Source organism: Sturnira hondurensis, unplaced genomic scaffold, assembly GCF_014824575.4.
Source record: "Sturnira hondurensis isolate 20B ecotype Veracruz unplaced genomic scaffold, ASM1482457v3 Scaffold0000256, whole genome shotgun sequence".
Classification (NCBI taxonomy): domain Eukaryota; kingdom Metazoa; phylum Chordata; class Mammalia; order Chiroptera; family Phyllostomidae; genus Sturnira; species Sturnira hondurensis.
This window is the reverse complement of record NW_028072887.1, coordinates 2077375-2089585: the sequence shown is the minus strand read 5'-3', so window position 1 is coordinate 2089585 and position 12211 is coordinate 2077375. Positions and strand designations below refer to the sequence as shown.

At 34.7% G+C, this 12211-nt stretch overlaps 1 protein-coding gene across 4 annotated transcripts in view; it reads right to left on the bottom strand.

Annotated features, from left to right (window-relative positions):
* RAB3GAP1 (RAB3 GTPase activating protein catalytic subunit 1) overlaps positions 1-12211 on the bottom strand; it is a 98685-nt gene extending 86474 nt beyond the window's left edge. For 3 of the 4 annotated variants that reach the window (XM_037069811.1, XM_037069893.1, XM_037070119.1), the window contains exons 1-3: positions 12167-12211; positions 12012-12067; positions 8067-8142 (exon numbers count right to left, since the gene is read on the bottom strand). In XM_037069811.1, the coding sequence (XP_036925706.1) occupies positions 8067-8142; positions 12012-12067; positions 12167-12184 (150 nt within the window). In that variant the 5' untranslated portion in view covers positions 12185-12211. The remainder of the gene's footprint in view (positions 1-8066; positions 8143-12011; positions 12068-12166) is intronic. The other variant, XM_037069983.1, reaches the window with a different exon arrangement.

Here is a 12211-nt window from a genome sequence, read left to right as displayed (position 1 = left end):
ATGATTAGCAAATTAATTATTATTTTTAATGGCTTTGAGTTATACTCTGATCAAAAAACAAGGTATAGCAATCAAGATGTAATTGCAAATTCTCCCACAAATGACTATAGTTAAATTTTTGCTAAAAATATTTTTGTCACATCTAGTGTAACAAAAGGTGACCAACTAGTAAGATTTAATGGCATCATTTAATAGAATTGACTATTAATTTATGAATAGCTCACAAAGCCAATTTATGTGTGTTCTTTACAGTTATGTTGTAGAGATATCATAACAATAAATAGCCTAAAATAAAGTGAGCAAATGGTTTTGGTTAGGTCCTTTTTACTTACTTTAGAAATATTTTTGTGTAGTTCTGTTTTAGTGGCATACATCCCATACAAATTAAAGTTCAAAGTGAAATTCACAATGTCTATTGAAAATTTTATTTATGACAGAGAAATATAACTGTGCTACAACTAAATGGCAAGCAAAAAAAATCTTTAAATATATAAAAAATAAAAGAACTAAGAAATAACAACTAAAAATATCTTAAGAGACCTCTTAGTAGCTAAGATCAATCATGAGCTTTTTCACCATAATATATTACATAAAATTACATATTTTAAAAAAAGAGGGCCTTTTCAATCTCCTGAAAGCCTCTGCAGGGAGCAACAGGGGTCTCCAACCACACAAGAGAACCGCCGATCTAAGGGTACTCTAATCTGTGCACTCAGGGCTGCAGAGTGATGGAGCTTTGTTGGATATAGGCAACAGAAGGCAAAGTTCAATGATCGAAACGAAGTTCTAACGTTAAGGTGTAAATTCTAGAAGCCAAGAGGGAATAAGTCCCAAAATTTGCATATAAACTCTGTCTCAAATCTTGACTCTCTGCTAACCCATGATCATGTAGTGGAGATTCCAGGATACAGTGAAACGCAGAAGAGTGGGGGGGAAAAAAAGATTTCAGCTGCTGTCACCACCGAGAAGAGAATGGAGTTTTAATCCAGACAAATGAACTGCTTGCTAGAACAAAAAACAAACAAAATTCTTATTAGAAGACCACTACAGAAATTAGTCACTATATTTCACTCAAAATATAACTATAAAATCAAGAAATTACTGATATACCCACAAAATTTTTTTTAAAAAACCATGATGTGACCTGTACTGAACTCAAAAGAATACAGTCAACTTCCATACCCAAGAAGCCCTAGTTGTTAAAATGGCTTTTCACTAGCTATAATAAATATGTTCAATGACAAATGCAGAGATGAGAAACCTCAGAGAACTGGAAATTATAAATAGAACCAAATAGAAATTGTAAACCTAAAAAACTACAATAACTGAACTGGACAATATATTACACGGGCTTAACAGGAAATTGGAGACAGCAGAAGAAATAGTAAATGAACTAACTCAAAGGTAACACAAGAGAAATAATCAAACAAAAAAAACCTTAAAGACAGCAGAGCCTTAGAGACCTATGCCTACAGAACAGTAGTAAGAGGTCAAAGATAAATATAACTTAAGTCACAAAAAAGTATAGACAATAGGGCAAGAAAATATTTGAGGCAATAACAGCCAATTTAAAGAAAAAACATTTATTCAGAGAAAAAGTCAAGCCAATCAAGGAAGCACAGAGGGTCCCAGTTAAGAGGAACCCAAACAGGCCCACTCCAAGAAACAGCATAAAATGGCAAAATTCAAAGACAAAGAAAGAATCTTAAAGGCAGCAAGGAAGAAACATGAAGTAGCATACAAGGGAGCCCCGATAAGGCTAGCAGCTGACTTGTCAACAGAAACACCTACAAGCCTGAAGGGAATGGTAAGTAATACTCCAAGTAATGAAAAGCAAAGGCCTGCAACCAAGACTATTGTACCCACCAAGGTTCTCATTTAAAATGGAAAATGAAATACAGAGTTTCCCAGACAAAAGAAGACTGAAAGAATAACCTCCAACAAATGAGTATTGCAAGATATGCTAAGGGGAATGCTTTAAGAAGAAGAAAAACAATGAAAGAGAGAAGAACACAGGTACAAAGGGGGTAAAATGGCAATGAATAAGTACCTATCAGTAATATCCTTAAATGTATACGGATTAAATGCTCCAATCAAAAGACACAGGGTAACTGAATGGATAAGAAAATATGACCCTAAAAATATGCTGCCTACAAGAGACCCATCTCAGAACAAAATACCTACACAGATGGAAAGCTAGACTTGGAGAAAAATATTTCAAGCAAATGGGCAAAGTAATAAAGCTGGGATAGTAACACTTATATCAGAAAGAAGAGAATTCAAAACAAAGTCCATAAAAAGAGACACAGAAGGACACTTCATAATACTAAAGGAAAGAATCCATCATGAAGACATAAATATTGTAAAGTTACATGCACCCAACATAAGAGCATCCAAATACATAAGGAAAATCTTGGAGGACTTCAAGAAAGACATAGCGATACAATTATAGTAGAGAATTTTAACACCTCACTCTCAACAATGAATAGATATTCCAAATGAAATATCAACAAGGATATTAAGGCGCTGAACAATGCCCAAGATCGAATAGATTTAACTGATATATATAAAGAGCCTTTCATGACAAAAAAAGGAAAATACACATTCTTTTCAAATGCACATGGAACATCTTCCATGACAGACCACACAATAGCACACAAAACAAGCCTCAACAAATTCAAGAAAACTGAAATCATATCAAGCATTTCATCAGACTAAAGGGCATGGTACAAGTACACAGTGGAATACTGTGTGGCAGAAAGGAGCTCCTACCCTTCCCAACAGCATGGATGGATCTGGAGAACATTATGCTAAGTGAAATAAGTCAGGCAGTGAAAGACAAATGCCACATGATCTCACCTATAAGTAGAACCTAATCAACAAACCAAACAAGCAAGCAACATATACCAGAGACACTGAAATAAAGAACAAACTGACAGTAACCAGAGAAGAGAGGGGAGGGGATAACAGGGGAAAAACAGTAAGGGTTGTCAAGGAACGTGTATAAAAGACACATGGACAAAGCCAAAGGGGTGTAGGGAATTGGGATGGGTGGTGTGGGGAGGAATGGGGGGGGTGGAGTCTATTGTGCTTGAACAATAATATAAAAAATAAATAATAAAAATATTAAAAATTAAAAAATTTCAATATTCAATATTAGCTAAGAAAACACAAGCATGCATATCATAGTTAGCTTACATAGAAGATAAAGAAAAAACACTGAAAGCAGTCAGAGAGAAAAATGCCAAAACAGAACAAAAATATGAATTAAACCTAATTTCTCATCAGAAATTATAGAGAGAAGAAAATGTAACCACATTTTCAAAGAACTGGGGGGAAAATGTCAAGCTGTAATTCCTTAGCAAAGGAATTTTGTCCTTCAAAAAGAAGGTTAGAAAAACGATATTTATAGATAAAGAGAATTTGTAGCCTGCCAAAAGTATGAGAATTCTTCAAAAACTAAGAAATAAAAATTACATGATCCAGGAATTCCACTTCTTTGTACATACCCAAAAGGACTGAAAGCAGGGTCTTGAAGAGATATTCACAGCAGTGTTATTCATGGTTGCCAAAAAGTGGAAACAACCCAAATGTACATCAACAGATGAATGAAAGGATTAAAAATATCATACAATGGAATATTATTCAGTCTTGAAAAGGAATGAAATTCTGACATATTCCACAACACAGATGAACCTCAAAGACAAGTTTAGTGAAACAAGCTAGACACAAATGAACAAATAATGTATGATCCCACTTACATGAGATACCTAAAGCAATCAAATTCATGAAGAAAGAATAAGAGTGGTTACCAGGGGAGTAGAGGAGGGGACAGGTATTGTTTAAAGGGTACAGAGCTTCAGTTTGGATGAAAAAAAACTTAATGTCAATGAAATACTTAATGTCAATGAATTGTACACTTAAAAATGGTTAAGATGGTAATTTTTACATATATTTTACCACAATAAAAATTTTTAATCAAAATAAATTACCATTATTCAGAGAATAGAAAAAGAAAAACCTATGATTATCTCAATAGATAACAGAACAGTATCTGAATAAATTAAATTCTCATTTATGATGGAAAGCCTTCAGCAAACTAAGAATTTCCTTATTGTTATGAAGGACATCTATGAAAAGCCTACAATCCTAAATACTGAAAATTTCCCCTCCACCACTGCAAAGAAGGCAGGATGCCCATTCTCAAAGGTTCTATTCAATATTTTACTGGTTAGTGCAATGACAATGAGAAATAAAATAAAGATATTGAAAAAGAAATAAAACTGTCTTTACTAACAGCCAATATGATTATCAATGTAGAAAATGCAGATTTAACAAAAAATTATGAATCTCTGCATCTATGCAGATACAAAGTCAACATATAAAACTTTATTATGTGTCTATGTACTAACAACAAACTAGAAAAGGAAATTAAGAAACAATTCTATTTACTGTGCATCATATAACATAAAATACTTAGTAATAAATTTAACAAAAGATATGAAAGACCTCCACTTAGAACTGTCAAACACTGCTGAGAAAAATTAAAGATGACTTAAATAAAGAGATGTGCCATGTTCATCATTGGAAGCTTCAAGATTGTCAAAATGCCACTTCTCCCCAAAGTAATCTATAAATTCAACACAATCCCAATCATATCCCAGCATAATCATTCTTTTTACAGAAACTGACAAGTTTAATTTAAAATTCATAGTGGAAACATAAAGGACCTAGAATATACAAAACAGTCTTGGGAAAACAACAAAAGCTACAGAATTTACACTAACGTAACTTCAAGACTTACTATTGAGCTCTTCAATGGTTCTCACCTAAGGGCAATGTGCCCTTCGGGGACATCTGGCAATGACCAGATACATTTTTGGTTGTCATCACTAGGAGGGTGCTACTGACATCTAATAGGTAGAGGCCAGGGATACTACTAAATATTATGTACTCCACAACACGGCCTCACAACAATCTCACCCAAATTTGGATGACTTCAAGATTGGGAAGCCCTAAAACATAGCAGTTAAGAGAACTGAATAACATCAGGATAGCCAAACAGATTAACTGAGCAGAATATAGAGTGCAGAGGTGACCCCTTAGTTCAACTGACAAAGGCAACAAAGCAATTCAATGGACAAAGAAATTTTTTCCAGAAGATTCTAGAATACACAGGATACCCATTATGTAAAAAATTGAACTCCTGGGGACTGCCCGAGGAAGCAGGGAATTGCTAGGTGGGGGAAGGCGGGGGAAATTGGGACAACTGTAATAGCATAATAAAATATAATTGAAAAAGTGAACTTTGACTCCCTACCTCACATCATATAAAATATTAGTTCAAGATGGATTATAGACCTAAATAAAAGCTAAAGCGATAATGCTTCTAGAAGAAAGCATAAAAGGAATGTCTTCAAAACCCAGCAAAACTACTGAGTCAAGACTTAAAAGCAGAATATACAGAAAAACTAAGATTCCCACAACCTTACTTAAAACAGGGACAAAAAACATGAATAGATTCAAAACACATACATACACATGAAAAAAGTGATGAATACCAATATTCACCACAGAAATACAAATTATTTCCACTAACTATATACCCATTAGGAGAGCAAAATTTATAAGGCTGAAAACCAATTGTTGGTGAGAACATAGAGGCACCTAAACTCTCATATATTTGCTGGTGGGAGTGGGAGGAAGGGGTGGGTAAAATGGTGCAAGATGCTTCAGCAGTTTCCTATAGTTAAGCATGCACTACCCTATGACCTTACATATCCACTCCTAAGTATTTACCTAAGAGAAATAAAAACATATCTACAAAAGGCCTCATACAAGAATGTTCTGCTTTATTAATCAGAGGCTACATCTGTCAACAAGGGCAAGAATTTGTGGTATATTCATAGTGGTATATAACTACATAACTATCATTTGTGGTATATAACTATACAAAATAGTTACATGCAATAACAGAACATCAAAACTATTATGTTTTAAAAAACAGGCACAAAGTATATATTATATGATGTCATATATATGAAATTCTAGAACAGGCAAAAGTAATCTAAAATTTAAAAGACGGGGTGAAAAAAAAAGAACAGTAAACGCCTAGGTGTCATGGGTGAGGAGCATGGGAATTAACTGGAAAGGGACACTGAGACATTTCTGGAGTGAGCAAAATGTCCAGAACTTTGACTGAGGAGTGTTACACTGATGTAAAATTTTTGTCAAAAGCAAGCAGTTTTGTGTGCATTACAATGTATGTGAATTTTACCCCCAAATTATTAAAAACAATTATTAAAACCAATTTTAACACCAATTATTAAAAAAATCTAGTAGGGGTGGGGAGATGATGGAGGCACTACTGAGGCAAGAAATGTTGTAATATTAATTATTAAAACTGGATGATGGGCACATGGGGGTTCATTAAATTATTTATATTTAAACGTTTTTATAAAGGTTTCTTAAAAATAATTTTTCTCAATTCTCCCTTAATGAAGAGAATTTGTAATCACTGTCCTTCACATAAAGTAAATATCTTATAAAAGCATTTTCTAATTTCCTTTTCTTTGCTGAATAATCCCTGTCCTTTATACTTTCTTGAATCTTACTCATCGTTGTTACAGTTCACTCACCTTGAAATTTGTTTTCCATGTCTAACTTTATTTACTAAAATCTATAATCTACACTCCTTTAGCCACTACCACCTGTCAGTAATGCTACCTATTTTAAATATATTACCCAACTTATATGCAAAAATTGAATATAGCATCTAAAATTTTAACCTTACTTGTTTGTGTATTACTTCTCTCTCTCATGAGCATTTGTGTTCAATGGCTACATGAATCTTGCTTACATTGTCTTCAGGTCTGGCACGCAGCAGATACATAGTAAATATGTATAAATCATAGAACTGAGGAATAGTAGAGTTCACAAATACCCAATTTAGCTCTCAAATCATTTCCCATTTCAGTTAAACCCAGCTTGTTTTGCCTTCAATCTTACTGACATCTATATCAATTGTTGTTAGGTATTTGTTTCAAGTGTAATAAATGATCTGTGATTGAGAACTTCACATTTTATTTCAAAATGCAAACATACTTTAATATAGCAAACCAATTTACTCTACATATTTCAGATCTTTAAATATGATTTCTATGTGTATTGTTACTTTTTCTACTCTTATCACAGAGCTAAAGAAATATATCCTAACGCTTTAATAGTCTCAAATTCTGTTAACATCACCCTTACAGTGAAAAAACCTAGCAAACACTGAGAACTAAGAGTTCCTTATGGAGGGGTAAACTGCAGTTAATAACAAATTTATAACAAACATAATCAATTTCACTTTAAAAGAATTTAATAAATGAAGCATCTACATAAGCATAAATCAAATTGTTAGTTCCCTTCACAAAAATACAGAAAAATCTAGGTTTATTCTCAGAGTCATGCTTCAGTAAACATTTGGGCATAGTTTATGAGTAAAACTGCCAGTACCTTAGATTACAGAACTAGAGTTCCACCTCAACTTTCAATATTTTTTTCAGTCTTACACTCCAAACATCTATGAGGTTAAAAAGGGGTATGCGGGGGGCAGGCTGGAGAGAACAACTATTATTAGTGGTTTTATAAAATAAAAAAACTGAATGAAATAGCTGCTAATGACAGCCAGTTGGTTGTTCAGACCAAAAATTTCCCTCATTAGTTACACAAAATACCCAAGAAGCTGGTAATTGCAATGTCTCTCTGACCAACCAAAAGATTTTCTAACATTCTAAGGGAGACAGAGAGAAGTAAACATTAAGAAAAACAAAACCACTCACAAAGAATGACATTACAAATACAAAATTTTACTTTAAAAACAGTTCACAAAAGCCCTACATATATTTGCCACAGATTCAAATCCAAATTCTTCCAGATAGCATTTTATGTTCATGGATGATACATAACTTTAAAATAAACACGAGTTAAAAAAGCTCAAAGGTACCAAATGCGGCAAAGAGCTTAAAAATATATGTTTCAAAGTAACTATTCATTTAGAGACACCAGCAAATAGATCTGACCTTTTCAAGTGGCTTTCCCAAAGAGTTTCCAATCAGTTTCCAATCATTCAAGACTTCTTCAACTCTGGAAATAAATCTAGGAAGGAGCAAAAAAAACCTTCCTAAATACATGACTGTGTAACTTTTACTGCAACTATACAATTCTTTCAGAAAGTATTTTTTATTTAACATTTTTATCAGAGAAGTCTCCGTAAGTTTAGTATTGTTAGTCTACTTTACCTATGTGGAATAAAAGTGGTAATAATTTTCTTTAACCCAAGAATTCTTAGATTTTGATTTTTAAGTCTACTGCTTACCCAACAAGGGCATTCTGCCTACTATAAAATATAAATTAAGAATTAATAAAACTGTCTATATAAAATGAATAAATATGAGAGAAGTAAAACTGACAGACTAACATACTATTAAAGATAACTGTGAAACCTATAATCTCTTCCCTATCCTCAAAATAGATGATCTATTTAACTTTTCCTTTAAAGAATTAGGAATTCCCTAATATTTCTCCCAAAGAAGACATAATTTAGGAACACTGCTCATTAAACTAACAAGTTTTAAGGAACATGTGGCAAGAACGCACAAGTACATTGGTCAGCTTCAAGGAATAACAAACAGATTTTGTAACTATTCACTAATCTTTAAATCTAATGATCAAGCTGACCTATTAAAAAAAAGAATGAATTTGACAAGCAACATGTTCAATATCAGCAAATGAAAACTGTCAAATCTCAGTAATGTTAAGTACACATTAAAAGACACTTTCAAAAGACTTGTTACTCTAAGCTGACTTATCCTGTAAGAGTATGATGCAATATAACAACAACATTGCTCTCCTAAAATACCTACATAGTATTGCTAGTATCAGTTACTTCTAGTCAAAATATAAGGCATCAGGTTTTCTCTTCAGTAATATTACATATCAATAGTTACATTTCTGTTGTAAGATAGCAATGATAAGTCACTTTTTATTAGTCAGCTGAACCTTCTAAGTAATTCCTATTTAAAATTAAAGGCATTAATATACTAATTCACTTTTATGAGGTTTCAGTGAAAGGCCATTATCAGTCTTGGAAATGAGTGCTATAGAACTAAGTGAACATGTTTTTAAAAAGAAATAAAAATTTATTAACAAAAGTGTATCCATGTTAAGCAAAATTTTGCATGTGAAATGCGTACTGCATTTAAAAAGGTAAAAAAGGAACCTATCTTAATGTTCAATTGCAGCAAACAGTTGTAAATTAATGGTATATCCATTCAATGGAATAATATATGCCCATTAGTAATATTTTAAAGATTACTTGAAGAAATAAATGTTCATATGTTATATAGAAACTATAGTAGTAGTAACATGATTGGATACAAAAAGTTTACAACACACATAGATGGGAAATTTTCTCAAAATATTAATTAATTGTAGCTATCTAATGGTGGTAGGATTACAGGTGATTTTTCTTCCTTTTTAATTCTACTATTCAACTCTATCCTGAAGTACTGAGATTTGACTACAAAAATTTAATACCTTTATCCTTGAAAGCTCTCCAGATCTTAGATGAAGGGTCATTTCCTCTGACTCCTTTTTCTGTATCAGGTCTAATGGCTATCTATATGCTGCTATAAGACCAGGTTTACTCCCCTTCTCAGCTCTTATTTCTATTGTAATTACAGGCTCATTTCTATTATTATTTGATTCATGTCTGTCTCTTCCACCACACTGTAAATTCAGAAAGAGCAGGAATCATCTGTTTTTATTGACCACCACATCCCTAATGTCCTGAATTATGCTTGAAATATGGGCATTCAATAAATATTTCTTCAATGGATAAAATGATCAACAGTATGGGCTTCTAGTCAGTCCTCTCAATAAACTGTATGGCTTATAACATACTGAAAAGAACTTTTCATTCAAACATTAAACTCAAAATTTAAAAGACTCCAAAGTCTGAATACCTTCCCATGAATCATAAAACAGTAGTTTCACTCTAGAAACAAGAGCATAAAAGTCAATAATCAAATCTCCTACTCCGTGGTAGTTCTCATAAGTGCGTAACAATTATTTCTACGTAAGGAGCTGGAGGATTTTAATATTCTACTTCAGGATATCTTAAATATTTAGCTGGGGGAAAGTGATTATTTTCCATTCTGTACTCTGATGTTTCCTCACTAACTCCCTCGCCCACTCTCCGAGATTCAGGTTACATTTTTCTAACTACCTTGAAAACATCAAGTTATTATTTCACATTCACCAGGCCTGTAACTGCAGTCTTCTCACCTGCCACTTTCTCACCTTCATTCTTTCAGGAAAGAAACTGCAGTTCCATGTTTGCAGTTTCTTTCTACTCTTTGTATTTCATCAAGTGTATCTCTCTAAATCTCTGAAATGTCTTAACATTCCTTCCATCCCTTCCATTCCTTCTCTCCAGTCTCTAAATCACCAACTGAACTATGGATCGAACGAAGTAAGTCACTTGCCTTAATTTTACTTCATTTTCTGAAACAACTCTCACATCACTTTGCCACTAAAAATCAAGTGTCTCTCACTGTTTTTTAATGGCTTTTCTCTATGTGTGTTCTCTTGATCCATGGGAAACATCAACATCATCTGGGAGGGAACTTGTTAGAAATGCAAATGTTGAGGTCCACCTCAGACATAATCAGAAACTAAGATTCAAATGCATACTAAACTTTGAGAATCCCTGTCTTAGAGCACCAAATCTAGAGACTCCTTTACATAGCTTTGGAGGCTGTCCATAATCTGGTCTGATCTTCTTTATTAATCTCAGGTATTTCCCTTGAGTAAGATAACCTTCACTGCAGTAACACATTTCTTCATCAAGTCCCAAAGGTTCGTTTTCACCTGTCTCTAATCATTTCAGTATCTTCTCATGTCTAAGCAACCACTTTCTACTTCCAAGGACCAGCTCATTTTCTATCTTTTCTACCAAAACATCTCCAACAATTCTAATCCACAACAATATCATCCCTATTTAAACTACTATGTTAATAGTACGAGCTAGCTTACAATTTAATTAACTATTTTCTGTTTTGCTTTTGTTCTTTTCCATTAGCATAATTCTGGATTCACAGTACCTGCTCAATAAAGCACTGCCAGTATTGCTATGTTTTCTTTTTTTGGAAGGTACCGAAGGTCAAACTATTATTCCAGCAGGGATCTTTTATATTTTCCTGTGTCAGCTAATGACATGCCATCCACAAATTCCCTCTCCCTACCAGAAAAATTATAAAATGTTGCAGCAAGCTAACTAAAAGTCAAAAGCCACAAAACAGGAGGGTCTGCAACTCGATCTAAGCCATCACTCCTCCACAAACCTGGCTTTCAATTAATTTCAGTGATACAACAGTTTCGGCTGTCCCACGGAGTTGGGTGGATAAGTACAGGAACCTTGGGCACATTAACCACTGAAATGGGACACTTAAAGCGTCCCAAAGTCCTATGCAGACTTAAAAAAGTTATTCTAAAAGACGGGATGGAAGGGATGGGAGTGTGGCAGACGGACTACCAACGTAAGTACGCTGAAGGTTTCCAGCTAAAAGAGTAACTCAATGTTACACGGTGGGAAAAAAGCTGCGGCGAAGTTTATTGCTCACGATAACGAATTAAACATAAATGAAAACAGTACGGAGCGGTAGCTACGGAACCTGCTTGTGCGTGGGGGCAAGATCCCAGGTCTAAGGAAAGGGGTGTGAAAGTAAAACTTTGCGAGCCGGAGTCTCAAGGGTTTGGCTGCCGGGGGCGGGCCGGGGCTTGTCAGACGCCAGACGAGGAAGAGGCCTGCAGCTGACCAGACACGGGAAGAGGCGGAGACCTGGAGACCCCTGGGTCTTACTCTCCCCACCGCAGTGGAGTCTGTGTGGTTTGCCTATGCTGGGGAAACGGCGCGGGGACGCCGAGGCCCAAGGTACAGATAACCAACAAGACGACTCACTCACCTTTCCCATTCGGAAGCAGTGGTGAAGTCCGTGAGTTCAAATACCTCGGACTCGGGCTGCGGGAAGGGAAAGAAAAACAAAGAGATTGAGCGCCTCGGCGCTCAGGCGGAGGGACAAACTTACACACCGGGATGGGGAGGGAGCAAGCACCTCACCTCACTGTCGCCCGCCATCTTGAGGACCGGCGGAACCAGCGCTAG